Source organism: Camelina sativa, chromosome 11, assembly GCF_030686135.1.
Source record: "Camelina sativa cultivar CO46 ecotype springtype chromosome 11, ASM3068613v1".
In the NCBI taxonomy this organism is placed as follows: Eukaryota; Viridiplantae; Streptophyta; class Magnoliopsida; order Brassicales; family Brassicaceae; genus Camelina; species Camelina sativa.
Genome location: NC_141890.1, coordinates 35,234,742 through 35,253,102, shown reverse-complemented (window position 1 = coordinate 35,253,102; position 18,361 = coordinate 35,234,742). Strand labels below are relative to the sequence as shown.

The 18,361-nt window shown below is 38.4% G+C and overlaps 3 protein-coding genes and 1 non-coding gene across 4 annotated transcripts; 2 read left to right on the top strand and 2 right to left on the bottom strand.

The window, feature by feature from the left end:
• On the top strand, positions 1–107 carry LOC147934841 (small nucleolar RNA R71). Its single transcript, XR_015573415.1, has one exon. It is a non-coding gene; the product is annotated as a small nucleolar RNA R71 (small nucleolar RNA).
• An 8,518-nt stretch (positions 108–8,625) lies between these two features.
• Positions 8,626–9,891, top strand: LOC104728603 (uncharacterized). The gene has a single exon (XM_010447561.2). It carries the CDS (start codon positions 8,626–8,628, stop codon positions 9,889–9,891), a length of 1,266 nt encoding a protein of 421 aa, XP_010445863.2.
• A 2,384-nt stretch (positions 9,892–12,275) lies between these two features.
• Positions 12,276–13,417, bottom strand: LOC147934840 (uncharacterized). Its single transcript, XM_087472823.1, has 2 exons — positions 13,360–13,417; positions 12,276–13,318 (listed from the first exon to the last, which is right to left on the bottom strand). Exons 1-2 carry the CDS (start codon positions 13,415–13,417, stop codon positions 12,276–12,278), a joined length of 1,101 nt encoding a protein of 366 aa, XP_087328949.1.
• Positions 13,418–14,530: 1,113 nt separating this feature from the next.
• Positions 14,531–16,478, bottom strand: LOC104724999 (alpha N-terminal protein methyltransferase 1). Its single transcript, XM_010443588.3, has 8 exons — positions 16,156–16,478; positions 15,900–16,044; positions 15,760–15,818; positions 15,562–15,672; positions 15,356–15,457; positions 15,187–15,241; positions 15,005–15,102; positions 14,531–14,901 (listed from the first exon to the last, which is right to left on the bottom strand). Exons 1-8 carry the CDS (start codon positions 16,453–16,455, stop codon positions 14,776–14,778), a joined length of 996 nt encoding a protein of 331 aa, XP_010441890.1. The 5' UTR covers positions 16,456–16,478; the 3' UTR covers positions 14,531–14,775.
• Between the last annotated feature and the right edge of the window lie 1,883 nt (positions 16,479–18,361).

Below are 18,361 nucleotides of genomic sequence, written 5' to 3'. Positions count from 1 at the left end.
AATCCATGATGTGGGCATTGTCTATGGTAGCATTTGAAGCGCTCCCATGCTTCAGTGAAAGACTCGCCATTCTGTTGGAGAAATCCTGAAATTTTGTTCCTCAAACGTGCAGTCCTTGAACTAGAGAAGAACTTTGCAAGGAAGACCTTCTTACAATCAATCCAAGAGGTGATTTTTCCGGAAGGTAAAGTCTTCTCCCACTGATGGGCTTTATCTCCTAGAGAAAATGGAAACAATCTCAGCTTCAAGGCATCCTCACTAACTTCATTTATATTGGTAAGACTACAAATCCTGTCAAACTCATCAAGATGTGCAAGGGGGTCTTCAGTAGGCAGTCCATGAAATCTGTTGCTCTGAACCATTGAGATCAGAATACTCTTGCTTGTGAAGGTTGTGTTGTTGACAGCAGGAGGCACTATCCCATACCTCTGGGTATGAATAGTGGGAGCATCACTATCACCAATCTTCCTTCTCCTTTGAGGTTCACTTTCATCATGTGGGTTTTCCATTCCCACTTCTTCTTGTTCTACTCTGATATTGTCCCTGGATATCTCAGTTCTTTTGGCAAACGGTTGGTGTACAAGTACCCGATCAAGAATCCAAATGGTCACACGAGCACGTGCTCGAGTAGACAGGTTCGGGTAGGGATTCAGGTGGTGGATCGGGTAAGGGTTTGGGTGGTGGATCGGTTAAGGGTTCGGGTGGTGGATCGGGTAAGGGTCGGGGTGGTGGATCGGGTAGGGGGTCGCGTCGGTTAACCTGAGGTCCAAAACAGACAAGCAAACACTCAGTACCGAGATATAATATAAAGAACTTGATCTAGCAAGTGCTAAAATCCTAAATGTAACAAGAAACAACCAAATGGCAACGACGCCAAATTGATAACAGGATTTTCACCCAAGGTATCAATTCCCTATGCAGTTGTAGTACAAAGGGTTATCAATCCAAATGGTTGTTATGCTAGCAGATAAGATATGATCAGAACAATGCAAGTCAAGCCAAGCAATAATAGGGGTTTTGTCTAACAACCAAAGGTGAACATAAATAACAAAACAAAAAGAACAAAAGTCAAGAACAACTCGAAGTACCACACGATGCAGGTGATTGAGTACCTGATCGGGTTGATGGTTGGGTTGATATAAAAACAGTAAACAATCAAGATGCGAAAGCTCCTAAGGATGGGGTAATCGGTTCATAAGTATTCCTAATCAACCTAGAATGTTTTACAGGCCTCAAACAATCTATTTTCTAGACTATGAATCCTTAAACCTTGCTAAAACACTATCGTGATAGAAACAATCAACCTTATTCACTTCCCTACCCAACTCCCGTTGGAGAAACATGACTAAGCAGACATTAAAATCCGATTCATTATTGTCAATAAACTCCTTACACATCTAATCTCTTAGGCTAAGTGAGTAAATCTCTAGCATTATCTAATTCATGCATTTCATCGAACACCTCTCGGTCGGAAATGCCTAGAATCTAATCTCAACCTCTCGGTCTGAAACTAGCACTAAGAACACAAACCCAGAAGGGAATTTTCATAAAAAAATCAAGGTAAAACATCCTAACCGATTAAGAATACATACTAGCTTATCCCATCCCTAGAAACTTTGATTCACTATTCAGATCTCATGGCAAAGAACATAAACCCATATATAAATAAAAATTGCATAATCATAAAGATGAAAAGGAGATAAATGTTTTATTAAAAAAAGCAATAGCAAAATGTAAACAGAATTCAAGTTGAAAGAATAACAAAAACTGGAAAACAAATGCTAAGAAAGTATAGAAACGGCTCTCGCCTCTTGTCTGTCAAAAATAGGGTTAAGAGGGGGTATTTATAAGGAAACAGATTGACCTAGCCACGTCAGCAGGTATCCGACTATGCTACACGAGGTGGAACTCGAGCTCCACTTCGAGTGCATGATCGGATAGGCGATCGGGTGGTTCCATTCTTCGATTTGGATGTATATACGCTCACTAAAACAGGAATAACTCTTGAACCGCACATCTGATTGGCCTGAAATCACCACCACTGGAAAGAACTCAGAAGCAGAATCGCAACGTAAAATCTTCATTGGAGTTGATATTTGAAGGTCTCGTCATGAACTCGACCAAGTGCTATGTGGCAATGATCGAGTGGTATGGTCGGGTGCCTCCTTTTTCCTTCTTGATGCTTCAGATCCTTTTGTGTAAACCCTATAAATGTAACCAGATCTATCCTTGTGATAGCTGCAACTTGTCAACCCTTCTTTTTGCTCTTTTTAGGCTCTAAAGTACCTGTTTTTATCCAAAATGCACAAATGCAACAATGCAGCATCCTAAGTAGCCTAAATGCAAATTCCTACGGTTAAAGCCCTAAAAATGCTAAGGTTAGGATATATATAATGCAAAACATGGATGAAAAAAGGGTGTCTAAAACAGGTAAATTGGAGAGTTATTAGTGGTACTGACCCTACTGTTGGAGATGCGTGGAGGACGAGAGTGGAACTTAACTTCCAGTCTCTCCGATGTCCTGAGGAGTTTTGGGTGGACATAGGGGTCCATAACCTGATTGGTGATGCTCAGTTGTGGTGGAGATCAGTGGCTGCTAGGAGAGTGCAGAGGGAGATGTCTTGGGCTGACTTCATCGAGGAGTTCAACCGCATGTATTTTCCTAGAGAGGCACTAGACCGTTTGGAGATGCAGTTCCTACAGTTATCTCAGGGGACTCGGACGGTGCAGGAGCTGGACTTGGAGTTCAGTCGACTTCTGATGTATGGTGGTCGGGCGATGCAGTCTGAGGTTGCTCAGATTAGGAGATTCATGAGGGCGCTTCGTGAGGACTTGAGCGTCCACTGTAGAGGGAGGAGTTATGCTACAAGGGCAGAGCTAGTGGAGACTGCAGCTGAGATAGAGGATGACTTGAGGTCATAGGTAGTGGTGGTCAGTCCAGCAGTTCAGACAGAGGAGATATTGGAGCATAGCATTCCGAGCAAGGGTAACAAGTCGGAGCAAAGGTATTAGAGGAAACGGGAGGACACGTCGGTGACAAACCAAGGTGGTAAGGGATGTTATGGGTGTGGGAGCACGGATCACAGGTTGGCAAGCTGTCCCAAGAGGAGCGAGACACAAGGGAACATTCGTGTGTGCTTTTACTGCAAGGAGGTGGGACATATCAGGCCTCAGTGTCCGAGATTTCAGCAGTTTATAGTGGGAGGGGTGCAGCCGAAGGAAGGGTCGGGCACCAATCCCGGAGTTTAGATTTCTTTCTGTTTTGTTGGTTTTGTTAAGTTTTTGCGTTTTGGAATTGTAAATGTTGGTTGCTTTTGAGAATTTAATAAGATGATTAGTTCTTACGGAAATTTTGATGCATAATGGTTGAATGTTTATGCGTTTCTAGAAAAAGAAAGTTTCCATAAATAGAGAGTTCCAGGAAAGGAAAGTTTCTATAAATGGAAAGTTCCAGAAAGGTAAAGTTTCTGAAAATGGAAAGTTCTATGAATAGTTAGAACTTGTCTATTTTTGGAAAAGGGATGTGAAATGCCTGGAGTGGTGGGAATGTTTAGAGGTTGACCTGAAGAGTGGTCACAGATGAAATAATCATTTCTCATGAATTTTGATTGGTGATGTCATGGTGCTACGAGTTATGCGGGTTCTAAAAATGGGAAGTTTTATGAATAGTTAAAGCTTGCCTATTTATGGAAACTGCGGTTACAAATAAACAGGAAGTTCTATGAATAGTTAGAACTTATCTATTTTTGGAAAGGGCGTGTGAGGACACCCGAATGGTTGAGATGTTTTAGAGTTGGCCTGAAGAGTGGTCATGGTGGTGGTGATATTCCGGTGAGGGAATATTGTGGTTGGTAAGACAATTGCGATGTTTTACGCGAACCATGGGAGGTAGTTCCGGTCGGGAGATGCTTATAGACGGTAGGACTTGTTTGCTCATGAGGAGATGATTAGTTCTCCTGGGGAGATGATTAGTTATCCGGAGGAGATGATTAGTTTTCCTAGGGAGATGATTAATTCTCCTGAGGGGATGATTAGTTCCCCTGTTTCACCGCGGGCTTAACGGGTTGCGACCCTGAGAGCGGCAGAGGAGATGATTAGTTCTCCTAGGGGATGATTAGTTCCCCGGAGGGGATGAGTAGTTCCTTTGGTACTGAGATCTTGAGGATGTCGACCCGAGAGTGAGACGGTATGGCTCGAGAACGACGGTCTGAGAATGCAGGCGGTGCAGTTCGAGGGTTGCGATCTGAGAATGTATGAGTGAGAGAGCAAACAATGTCTAGAACGTGGTTATGAGCATAGTGACTGGATGTAGACCTCAGAGGTCGGGAGTGATCTCGTGTTTTGGGTTGTGCTGACCAGTGGGGTCAGGTTTTTGTGGACCGTTGGTCACGGGGGTGTGCGGACAGTTGGGACAGTTGCATGGAGAAACCTTAGCTGACGTTGTTCAGTCGAGTCGGTGGATTTACGGACTGTGGTGACAGTTGCACGGAGGTCCTTGGTGGATGGACAGTGTTGCGGGATTCGAGGATGAATCCTTGTTCGTGGAGGAAAATTGTAACATCCGTGTTCCGAAATTATATTTTGGTTTGTGTTCAATAAATCAAAGGAGTAGATTTTAATTAATTTCGGTTAATTTATGGTTTAATTAAATCCTGGTTTAATCTAATTAAACCAAAAACCCCTAATCTCCCTCTAAAAGTCACGCCTTTCTCCTTTTGTGCTTTTGTCGACATTGTCATCAGAAAAAGAGAGAGAGAGCTTTGGTTCATTTGGTGTGAAGGAGAAGGAGAAAGAGATCAACAAAGCTTTGTCTTAGAGAGAAAGAGAAGGAACAGAATCGTCAGGGTTTGGGAGAAGAAGGATCCGACTGCTCAAATCGTTTCGAAAGGAGATATAGGCAGTTTCGTGAGGCGTTTCTTCTCAATCGCGGATTGAGACCAGCGGGTGTTTTGGGATCGATTGCGGTTGCATCTGAGATCTGATCGTGCTGAAATTGTGTGGGAAACTTTGGACGTCTAGAACTTGCTTTTCACCGAAAGGATTGGAGAGTTAACGGAGCGAGATTGGTAATAGTGTATATTCTCCAATACCGTCATTTCTATGTCTTCTCTGTTCAATTCTACCATGACTGATGACTACTACTCGGTCTTGAACTCTTGATTTAAAATCTTCCTCATGTGAGAACCATCTATAATATCCTGATATAAATCTTGTCCAATACAGATGATATATCCTTCGCTAGAAAGCTTTCATTATCATTTGACACAAGGGAAAAACATAATACCTCTAGGTTAGTTGCCAAACGCATGTGTGAACTACGTATGTGTTTCAAATATCTCCAGTCTCTTTATCAAAAAGTTTGTACATCGTGATCCACTCTCTATAGCCGAAAATGCGTCGAAATTAACCAATCTTCATAATTATTTTCTAACGAATTACCTATTATTTTTCAATGAAGTTGTTTTGTCGGTCCCGATGAAAATTTTGGACATTAATAACAAAAAAGTTAGTCTATATATAAATAAACATAATAATTAAAATTCAGTTACTTTAATGATTTATATTAATATGCAAATAAATTAGTAGGTATGCTTAAACTTTATATTTCTGGTTTCAATCTAGTATTAAATTGCATTTAATATATGTTTATAATATTACCATTTGAAAAACACAATGGATTTAGTATAAATTAAATCTTTATATAGAAATCATTTATTATTATTTGAAAAATTGAAAATTTTAATTCATTACAAAAAAATACGGTTAGTTACGTCGTTTTATATCTTATTAAACGTCGGTATAATTTAGATCATGTTCAAGTAAGATCGTAAACCAATCGACTCTCTCTCTCAAAGCGACGCCTTTCTACAAAAACCGTTTCCGATCATAGTTTCCGGCCGGCGCTGGCTTCTCCGGCGTCGGTCGGCCCCTTTTTTCTTTTTTTCAGTCTTCCAATTTATCTTTTTATATAGTTTTAGATTATTATTTCGGCAAATCCGTTTTCTCCAAATCTCTATCTTTTGCTCCTTTGGAAAGATGGTGTGGTCAGATCTGAGTACATCACCTTTACTGACACCATTCTCGACTTGTATGGTGTTTAATCACACCCAAAGTTCATCGAGAGGCTTGCTTTTGAGGCGGAAAAGGGTTGTGTCGGTTCGTTATTGTCGCGGTTGGAGTTCTACCCAAACACGCGTTTTCATTCTCTTCTTGTTGAAAAGTGTATCTCTGACCTTACTCAAGCCTCAGCCCAAGAGTAATTGTGTCAGTTTCTTTCCATCTCCGATTGATGGTTGTCTTCTCGTCTCCCACATATCTTTGTTTCAAACTTATTTGTTTCTTTACTACATGAGAAACAGAGATAAGATTAGGATTTGGGATCCGGGAAAGAATGTTGGTGATTCCACAGTTTGGGTGATGGATTTAGGACTGCATCAATTTGGCTATTCTTGTATTGGCGTAATGAAATTGAATGAGAGTTTGCTCACATGTAGGCGACAATACAGTATTGGTAATGGTCGAATTTGGAGGTTGAAGAATGATTTCACGAAGCTTAGATGGATTTTTATTGTCATAATAGGGTCACAAGAAATGTGTGATGTGTTTGATGATGTTCATGTCACGATGTTGATCGAGTTTGTACAAGGGATGGAGACGACTTGGTTTGTTATCGTGGCAATGATTTTACATTTGCAGAGTCAAAAACTTATGACTATGACTATTCAGATTCATTGCTTTTTGGATGTTGTTGATAATGGTGTTTGGCGAAGTGTGAGATCAAACAAAGTGAAGAATATTACAAGGTCGAGATTTCTCAAAAAGACTTTCGTACAGAAGCATTGGTATCATTATGTCGATATTTCAGAATTATTTTTGGACACATTGGGTTTACAGTTATGATTCGCAAAAAGAAAGTTCAGCCACAAGATGTTGTAAGCAAACCGTAACAGAGGAAAATCAAATATGAAGTTGGACAATAACCGATCTTATGAACGGTTAGCGAGTAAGACTACTCTTCGGAAAGCATCGTCAATCTCCCTTCTATTGTATTTTTCTCAGTGTATGGCGTATACATTTGCGTATGTAATAATTGTGTTACAATAATTCTGTATAACGGTCTTTTGTAATTTTCTTTGTTTTGAATTTAATGAAAGTTTGATTTGCGAGAAAAAAAAAAAAAAAAAAAAAAAAACGTCGGTATAAGTAATGTAAGATTAAAACCATCGGTTTAGAAAGCGACCTAATATTGTGTGACGTTAATATTTCTCAGTTATTTGTCAAAAAAAAAAAAAAAAACGTTAGTTATGAATAAGTTCGTAAAGGTCACTAACCATAAGAAATTAAACCAAATAAACATAGGGAACATATTTAGACTGGACTTTTGTGTAATAGGCCCAATGACACTCATGTACAAAATTTTAAAATTCTGGAAAATTAAACAAAAATTGAAAGCCAATGTTTTAGTCGGCAAGTTCCTTCCAGGTAAAATTTTCAAGTCGGTTCAGTAAGTGACTTACATAAACTGACGTTCTCTGGCGTGTTTTTTTTTGTAGTGATTATGGTAATTTTAGTAAGTATTTCTATATATTTGAAAAAAGAAATTTGTATATGGAATTAAAAGTGTTTGACAAGAAAAATAATAGAATTATACAAATGAAAACTAATTAAAATGTTGAGAATAATTGTATTGTAGGTTACATTTGATACAAACATCAATGACTCTCGGATAAATCAGTATCACTCCAACATTCACTACAAGAAAACATGGCGAATTCGGACGGATTTTCTGACGAAAAAAATCCGTAGGAAATTTCCGACAGCTTTCCAAGAGGTTTCCAACATATTTCTGTGGAAATTCTAAGGAAACGACGATTCTCAGAAAACCCTCGGAAATTTGTTATTCCGTCGGTAATATCTTGGAAATTTCTGACGAAAACCAGGTCGTCGGAAAATTGTCGGAAATATTTCAAAACTTCCGACAGCTTTCAGAGGGAAAGAAGACCGTCAGTATCTTCTAACAGATTTCCAACGGATTACTGAGAACTTTGCGATTTTATCCGTTGTGATTATATCCGTTAAGATTATATCCGTTGCGATATAGCCGTTGTGAATATATCCGTTGAATGTGACCGTTAAATTTTTAAAAACCCTCGGAAATCCGTTGGAAATCTCTTGGAAATTTTGTGTATATATATTCAAGTTATGATTCACTTGTTTGGTAAACGAAAATATACACAATACCAACAATATCAACAATAATGTCTTCTTCAGATCCTTATGGTTATTTTCGTTCATGGATGGATAAACCTAGATATAGTGAAGAGACGGACAAACTTACAGAATAGTTCAAGGAAGGTCTTAGACAATTCATGTTATTTGCGTCAAACCAGAGCATAACGCGAGAAACAGGTACTATATCTTGTCCTTGTCCAAAATGTCAGAATTATAAAAATCTGGAGGTCCATTAGTAAAGAAGCATTTGTTTAGGGATGGATTTATGCCGGGTTATAAGATATGGTTTTCGCATGGAGAAAGTGAAGCAATGGTAGATTATGGCAGTATTAGTCAACATTATATTTCGGGTAGTGTAGAAGAACCATAGAAGTAGATGTAGGTACATTTCATATGGAGAACGATGCGTTTAGGGAAAATGCACCCTCATTAATTCAGGATGGAAATAGAGTAGAACAGCCGAATTTAGAAGCCCGAAGATTCTTTGATATGTTAGATGCGGCAAATATGTCATTGTATGATGGTTGTAAGAAGGGTCATTCACCATTATCAGCTGCAACTAGGTTGATGGGCATAAAGACAGATTGGAATTTATCAGAGGGTTGTGTGGATGAGATTACTGATTTTGTGAAAGAAATTTTGCCAGAGAATAATCTTTCACTATGTTCGTACTATGAGGTGCAGAAACTCGTAGTTGGACTTGGTTTGCCATATCAGGTGATAGATGTGTGCAGTGATAATTATATGATTTATTGGAGAGAAGACGAAGGCCGCACTTCATGTCGTTTTTGTCGTAAACCTCGGTATCAGGACACAAGTGGAAGAGTTCCCATACCATATAAAAGAATGTGGTATTTACCGTTAGCAGAGAGGTTGAAAAGATTGTATCAGTCAGAGCGTACATCAGGAGCAATGAGATGGCATGCAGAACATACATCAGACGGTGTAATTGCGCACCCATCGGATGCAGAAGCATGGAAACATTTTCAGTCACTCTACCCTGGCTTTGCGTATGAGCCAAGGAACGTTTATCTTGGTTTGTCTACAGATGGTTTTAATCCTTTTGGGAAACATGGGAGGCAATATTCATTGTGGCCAGTTATCGTGACACCTTATAATTTAACGCCATCTTTGTGTATGAAACGGGAGTTTCTATTTCTCACCATTCTTGTTCCAGGTCCAGATCATCCGAAGAAAGCACTTGATGTTTTTTTGCAGCCATTGATATATGAGTTACAAATGTTATGGGAGCATGGTGTAGAAGTGTTCGATGTTTCAATGAACCAAAATTTCAACATGTGGGCGATGCTTATGTGGACTGTAAGCGATTTTCCAACCTATGGTATGTTATCTGGATGGACAACGCATGGACGGTTAGCTTTCCCGTATTGTCAAGATAACACCGATGCAATTCAGCTGAAACACGGACGTAAAACGAGTTGGTTTGATTGTCACAGACGATGGCTCCCTGAAGACCATCCTTATCGTTGGAGCACCACATTATTTAAAAAGAACAGACAAGTCTTTGATAGTCCACCTCCTGAGTATTCTGGCGAAGAAATTTTGAATCAATTAAGAGATTTGGGTGCTGAGAAGACAGTGGTTTGCGGTGGTAATGGGCACGATATTGTTGATGGATATGGCGATCATCACAACTAGCACAAGTTTAGTATCTTCTTCGAATTACCATATTGAAAGGATCTTTTGTTGAAGCACAATCTTGATGTCATGCATACAGAAAAGAACATTTTCGATAATCTCATGAACACCGTACTAAATGTTCCAAGAAAGACAAAAGACAATTTAAAGTCTAGATTGGACTTGCCTGATATATGTTCTCGAAGAAAACCAACACCGCGAAGCTTGTTTTAAACCGTACAAAGATTTATAAAGCCGACATACCTTAGTTGGATCATCACAATGAAAACCTTGAGATAATTTCTTGTAAACCTCCTCTGTCAAATCACCGTGTAAGAAAGCATTGTGTACATCCATTTGATGTACACACCAATCACGAGCAGCCGCAACACCAAGAAACAAGCGCACCGTACTCATCTTTGCAACCGGCGCAAAAGTCTCATCATAGTCGACGCCTTCTTGTTGACGATTACCCAATGTGACTAAACGAGCCTTGTATCTCTCAATTCTTCCATCGGATCGATATTTAATTTTGTAAACCCATTTGTTGCCAATTGCTCTCTTCCCAGGTGGTAAATCCACAATGGAAAACGTTTTATTGACCTCGAGGGAATCAATTTCAGCTGACATCGCATCACGCCACACCTTGTCAACCACGGCTCTGTTATATGTTGTGGGTTCCATTCCAGCAGTCACAGCAGCAAGAAAAGCTTTGTGAGATGTGGAGAAACGATGGCAATCAACATAATGCTCAATAGGGTAGAGAAATTTTGAGTTTTCACCCGTCATATCAGATTGTACACCAACAGTATTGGTAACAAAATTCTTTAGAGTTACCGGTTTTTGTTTCTTGCGGTGACCTCGTCCAAGAGCTTCTTTGGTCGCTGCAATTGCCGGTTCAACAAGTTGTTCTTGAGGCTCTATAGATGTCATATCTGGAGGTACATTCGCAAAAGACGAAGATGATGGTTGAGGAACAATTATTGAATCACTTACTTGAGGTGGATTTGACGGAGTTACTATTGGGCTTGTTTGAGTAGTAACAAAGATGACATAAGGAAAATCTGATTCAGCAAAGATGACATCACGAGAAACAAAGAATTTGTGTTCCTCCAAATCATAGAGCCTCCACCCTCGCTGACCATGAGGATACCCAACAAATACGCATCGCTTTGATCTTGAATCAAATTTATCTCCCTTATGATTTTGGTTGTGTGCATAGCACAACGATCCGAAAACGCGAAGATGAGCGTAGTTTGGCACCATCTTGTAAAGCAGCTCATAAGGAGATTTTCCGTGAAAAAGCACTGACGGAGTTCTGTTGATTAGATAAGCTGCAATCAGAATACATTCCCCCCCCCCCCCCAAAACTGAATAGGCAATTGTGATTGAAATCTCAAAGCTCTAGCAATATTCAAAATATGTCGATGTTTCCGTTCGACTCTTCCGTTTTGATGTGGAGTTCCAACACATGAAGTTTCATGATGGATTCCGCGTTGAACAAAGTAATCCCGCATGCATAAGAACTCTGTACCGTTATCACTTCTCACCACCCTGACATGTGTGTGAAACTGACATTCAACTAAAGCAAGAAAACTCCTCAAATGTTTCTGCGTTTCACCTTTGTCAACCATCAAATATATCCACAAACCACGTGAGAAATCGTCTACTATTGTCAAGAAGTAGCGAGCACCAGAATGGGACGGGGTTCTATAGGGTCTCCAGACATCACAATGTATAAGATGAAACATTTCTGAGCTTCTATTATCACTGAGAGGAAAAGTTTCACGAGTTTGCTTAGCTCGCATACATGTGTCACATACACTGTCCAAAATCTCTCTATTACTTGACAAAATATGATTAGGTAGCAAGCTAACTACTTTGCTTGATGCGTGTCCCAAACGCCTATGCCAAAGATCCATGGAAACTTTAACGTTGGTGTGTACCGCAGCTACCGACTCCATACTTCAAAACAAAAAACTCCCTTCTTCTCTTTTACCAACTCCAGTCACCATCCTCGTAGTGCGGTCCTGTATCACAAGAAAGTGATCAGCAAGTTGGACAACACAGTGATTTTCATCCATCATCTGCCCAACAGAGATCAAATCCGATGTCAACTCCTTAACATAGAAAACTGATTTCAAAATCAGATGTGAACCTAAACGCACAGTCCCTTGACTAACAGCCACTCTCTTATTTCCATCTGCTAGTATGATAAGAACCGGAGACATGGTGCATAAATCACCTAACAAATCCAGCTTTCCGGTCATATGGTGGGAAGCACCTGTATCTAGGATCCAAGAAGGAAATTCAGAAGATGTACCTGTCAAAGTCTCATGGCCGCTGGTTTTGATGATATTCTCACCGCTTCTTCCTGCATTGAGGAGTGTAACAACTCCACGCCACTACTCATCAGTTAGACCGCTCACAGCATCCCTATCACGGTCTGTGATAACCCGATTTGCACGCTCAAGCGATGTTACTCCAGTTGTTACAGCATTTGCATACGTAGGCATGGTTCTAGTTTGTCCTCCACTGAAACTAGGACCAGAGCGGCCTCTCCCTCGACCAGATTGTCCTCGTTGTCTATCACCCCACCACTCCGGATACCCAATAATAACAAAACAATTATCTGGTGAATGACCTCCTCGGTTGCAATGCTTGCACAATTTTCTGTTTTGAAGCTTCTCGGAGCCTGTATCAAAACGCGGACGAGACTGAGTAGTAAAAGCACTAACTTCAGATCTTTCTTCTTTAAACGTTCTGTTGTTCAACATATCTTCTTCTTGCCTTACGATGTTATAGACTTCTTCTAGCCCTGGAAGAGGAACACGAGACGTCAAGCTAGATCGAATCGAGTGAAACTTACTTTCATCAAGCCCATAGAGAAATTGGTGAACCATGTCGTCTTGTCTATCTTTCTCTTGTTCAACTTCTAGATTACACACACATCTTCCACATTTACATGTGCGAAGTGGACGATAATTGTTGATATTATCCCAAATCTTGTTGAGTTTTCCGTAATAAGCTTCTACCGTCATACCTTCCTGTTTGCAATTAGCAAGATCGGCTTTTATTTTCTGATTTTTTGGACCATTCGAAACAGAAAAACGCTTACGGATGTGTTCCCACAAGTCTCTCGCCACATCACGGTGGGAGATATTTGTCAAGAGCTCTGAGTCAATAGTCATATTCATCCAAGAGACAAGCAAAGCATTGATCGTTAGCCAATCTTCCAGTGAACCTGCTGGTGGCTGAGGAATGGTTTCATCAAGGAAACCAAACTTCTTTCGTGAACGCAAGGCTGTCTTGAAAGCACACGCCCATTCATCATAATTGTTTGTCTTCAAAATCGGATGGGAGATCACAGCTCCAGAGTTGTCAGCCGCGGTCAAATCATACGGCGAGATCGTCCTTCTCACCTCAGCCACTACCGGAGGCACTTGAGCTACAGTCACCAATCGGAGGTGCTTGAGTTTCAGCCATTACTTGATAGTGAAATTAGCAAAGACAGATTTAGAAAACCAGGATTATGCTCTGATACCATGTTAAAACTTAGACAAGAAGCAGAGATTGTGTTTTTGTTGTCTTAATCTTATTCAGGCGATGAAAGCCAGTACTTATACAAGAAGAAGATGAAACCAAAGTAAAAGAGCTTACAAAGGAAAAGACCAAAATGAGGCAAATAAATATTGACTAAACCCATTGACTAAACTCTAATCGATGTACGTAAGTAATATAAAGTAGCAATATCTTCAACAATACTCAAAACACTTAATATTCCGATTCTTTCTTTCAAAGATCCCGTTAGCAATAGAGAGTTTTGTAAGGTTTGTCATCGAACCTTATCCGGAAATAGAATTACATGCGCTAAGTTTGGGTGAAAAATCGAATACTGGCCTACTGGAATAATAACCGAGAGGTTTAGTCGATGATCGAAAAAAATAGAAACTAGAGAAAATTGGGTAAAAACATTCGAGTTAAATTGAAAATTATAATTAATCCCAATAGTTCATTGACTCCTTAGACAATACACAATAGTCAAAGTTTGTTGTTGGTAGAGTAAAGAAAACTCTTTAAGCTCTATATGAAGCTGGTACAGTCGAGCTCCGAGGTGACCGGTCGTAGATAAACTAGAAGTCAAGTTTTCATCCCAAACACATATAGACCGAGTCAAATGAAAAAAATTGATCAAGCAAAGTGGGATTTTGGCTAAGAGAATTCTAGTGTTTAAGTAACTTGGTCATGGTGAATGAACAAGTAGCCAAGTTATGACAGAGAAATAGAGCATATTCGGTGAGTAATCAAGCTAAAGCGAGCTGACCTGGTGAATAATCCTAGTTTCGAGCTAAGTGGATTAAAGATGGATAGAGTGATATGGTCGTACGCAATAAGAGAATTTTCTTACAAGTTATATTTGTGGACAAGGTGGTGGTTATTCTAACCAAACATGATTTTTATAGACAACCTTTTGCCGTATTCTGTTGATATAGGACGAGCCTATAATGGCCCTGTCTGCCCACTAGAAAAAATTGCAAGTAAAAATTTGTACGGGAAGGTTACCAATTCAAATTGATTGGAAAGAACTATTTAGTCCAAAGATGGACAAGTATTCTTGTGGGAACATCTTATCTATTATGGGTGCATTTAGAAGAGTTCGTAAGAATAAAAGATGGTTTTAATAATAAAGTGTTCAGCCAAATGGTTCAAAAGAGGCAGAGATATTGAATAGCTGATTAAATAAACATGGCAAGTCTCCATTACATGTAGGTGAAGATGTTCGAGCAGGCCCAAAACCAGACCATGTGACACTGAAGCAGCCCAGTCTTGATCCAGATCTTACAACAACTTTGGTACGTAGCTTCTCTCTTATAGTCAAAACACTAAGATTCCATAATAAACCTGTCATTTGATCATCTGCGGTCTGTTGCTATGAGTTTTTGATCTGGTTCGGTGGATTTTGGGCGGTGTGTCAACCGTTAAAGCATACATTTTTACAGCGAATAACTCTTGTGGGAGACCTTTTTGATCCTGCAAAATGTGATTTTGAAGAAAAAGACTGTAAAATTTCTAAAACAACGGTTCTTTAATTTTATGGGATTTAGATTTTAAAAAACACTAACAAGAATTCGACCTTTGTTCTATAGAGATGCAACCCACATCCGCGAAAGAGTTGTTTGAAGTAGGGATCCGATCTGGTGATGCTATGATCCTCTTTATCCAAAACAAATCCTACAGAAAAAATATATACGTGTAGTTTTTTGTCAGGTCATAAGAATGTCAAAGTGTCGGTTAAAAAGAGAGATCGAGAGAAACCTTTTTTAGCATTATTCTCCTTCACGACGAAAAACCCACCAGGTTTCAAGCAGCCCTGAGATTAACCAAGAACACCACATGAGATCAAACAGCAAAAACACAGTGCATAGAAACTACAAATTTACTCAACGTGTAGTGGAGTGACTGAACATAGAAACAAAGTCTTTACCTTTGCGCGGTTAAAGAAAGAAACAAAGTCATCGTCCGTAAGATGCCCAATGCACCATTGAACCCATATGACATCATATCTTCCAGCAGCTGGAGTAAACTCCTATGATCATATAACATTCACAAAGCAAAGGTGAAGAAGAATCGAAAAACAAAGATAAAGATATAAGGAGAAAGCATAACAAAAAATACTTCAAGAAACGTTACCTGAAGAGGGATACAGAAAAAGTTGGTTGCTTTGTGCGTTTCTGAGCCCGCAGATGCCAAGTTTTCACGTGCTGCATCCAAAAATTGCTCTACAGGCTCAAGAAGATCAACCTGAAGATCAAAACAATACAATATCAGATAACAGAGAAGAACAGAAACTAAAACATGAAGCATTCAAGAGAAACAAAAACACTTCACCTCGTTAAAATATCGAATCAGAAGATTCTTGGTGATTCTCCCATTACCAGAACCACAATCTACAAAAATATTTGTGGGATTTGTAAGAAACACATAAGTAATAATCCAGTGAAGCATTCCCAACAAGAGAGGAGAGTTACCAAGAGCTACTAAATGCTGATTAGCTCCACCATTTACTAATCTTTCTTGCATAAGAGTCTTAAGAAACACTTCACTTCCTATAATATCAGCATCATTCACATGACCATATCCTCCTAATACTCCATCAACAGAAGCTTCAACACCCTTTAATTTAACAACACAAACACACAAATCAAATCTAAGAAACAATACAGGAGAGAACTAAAAACAAAGTAAAGGTAAGGTTTTTGAGAACAGAAGATTTAGAAAACTTACTTCCCAATAAGAAACACCATCTCTGTACCATTGGGTTTTTCTAGTTTCGTCTCCTTCTTCTCCAATTTCTTCTCTCCACATGTCTTGTACGCTATCAAACTCTTTCCCTTCAGAATCTACGCCACAAATCTCCATGGAAACAGAAAAGAGTGTTATAACGCTTCTTCTCTCTTTCTTCCGTCGGTACAGATACGGTGGTGAAGCAAGTTTCGTCGTCGACGGCGGCGAGATATGGTTTTGGTGGTTGTGGCAATGGAAGTGGCCAATTGAAACGAATGGGCTGTATAGAGACAACAACATTCTTTTTTTTTTTGTTGTTGGGCTTTTCGGGTTTCGTGGCTTTGTTTCGTTTATGAAACCCGGGTCTCGGACTATCCAGAGTTTCACCCGATTAGGTTTTGTCAGAGGTTTATTTTCTCTTCTAAGAACTTATTTTTTTGTTGCACAAAAATATCTTTTATATCCCCTATATATTAAAAGAGAAACATTTTGGTAAAAAAGCTGATGTATCAGCATTACAGAACTCAGTGCACTATTTAGTAAAATTCCTTCAAATTTTTTAATTAATTACATTTTTTGCCATTGCATTTATTGGCAAAAAAAAAAAAATCCATAAACAAAACCCTACACATGCCTATCCTCATCTATATATACATTCTTCGAGCCTAATTAATAGCCAGAACAAACAAAAAAATCTATCTTCAATAATCACATGCTTCTTTCTCCAAGCTTTACGTAAATCATGTCTCATCATGGTTCGAGCGTAATAGCCAATACCAGTCATCTACCAATATAATTTATGATGAACATCCTCCTAAGTTCATTTATAATGTCATGGAAAAACGGTAGCAGAATAAAGAAAAACATGATTTTTTACCAATTGCAAACCTTTACTCGTTAAGTATTCAAAGTTTTATGATGATCAAGTTGTCAGTTTAATTTCTTTACATGTCCAACTCCTAACTAACAAGATCTATCTTACATTTGAACAGGTTTCAAAAGCGGTACGTCATGAAACAAATGATCAGACATCAAATATCAAGATTTTGTTTCAGTATTTAACCAAAGGAAACAGTTTACAAAATCCCAGAAAGAGAATCAAAATAACCCATGAAAACTACATAACTACTTCAAAGAAATAAAGGATTTCATTTGTATTAATATTTTGGGATAAGCACGACAATGTATGGATTTTATTATTAATTGTATTTCATTCGAATAATTAAATAAATTAAAAATATTATTCTTTCTATTCCTCTTAAGAGTTAATCAAGTACAACATTTTAGTTGGATTTCATATTGACAATATTCAAATCTTTCTATTTTTCACGTAACTTTTTGCCTCACACTAATAATTATATAATTATACCGCTAAATATTCTGTTATTTTGAAAATTCACCCTATCACGTAATGTCGAGAACAAATGCATACTAATTTGTGCTAATAAGAAAATATATCTATGGTGATGATTTTGTAAATCAATACTTATGCATGACATACTTACACATAAATTTGTTGATTGATTCACTATTTTTGGATAAATTTTCCTATGATACTTCAGAGATTACCACTATCAATTAAACAGAAAACAAATATTCGATTACTAAGAAACTGCTAAAACCACTAGAAAAAAGGGAATAAAATCTGACAGGCTTAACCATATACTTTTTTTTCAATTAAGATGATAATAACGTTTTTCTCCTATGATATAGGGGATTATCAATCAAACAGAAAACGAATATTCGATTCCAAATTAACTGCTAAATTCAGTTGAAAAAAGGACGGGAATAATATCATACAGGTCTATTAATTTACTATTTTTAATTAAGAGGATAATTGCGTAATTTCCTAGATTATAGATGTAAATGATGTATGATTGATTATTGCAATATTAAACAAACGAATGCGATTACTCTAATTGAAATTAACATTTTCCCAAAAAATCAGGACATAATTAATCAAATATACTGCAAACCGAAATAAAATCAAATCGACGTAAGTTAATCCTTTGATTTTCCTTTAAAAAAGGAATTTAATTAAAAACACCCTCACCATAACTAAAGTAATTGCGCCTAAAAATCGGAAATCATTTACCTAATCTAAGATTTTGTTTTTCAATCGAAACAATTTACTTGGAGGGAAGTGGATCTTTTTAAAAAATAAAACATAAACCATCATTGGACTTACTACCCCTATATATGATTT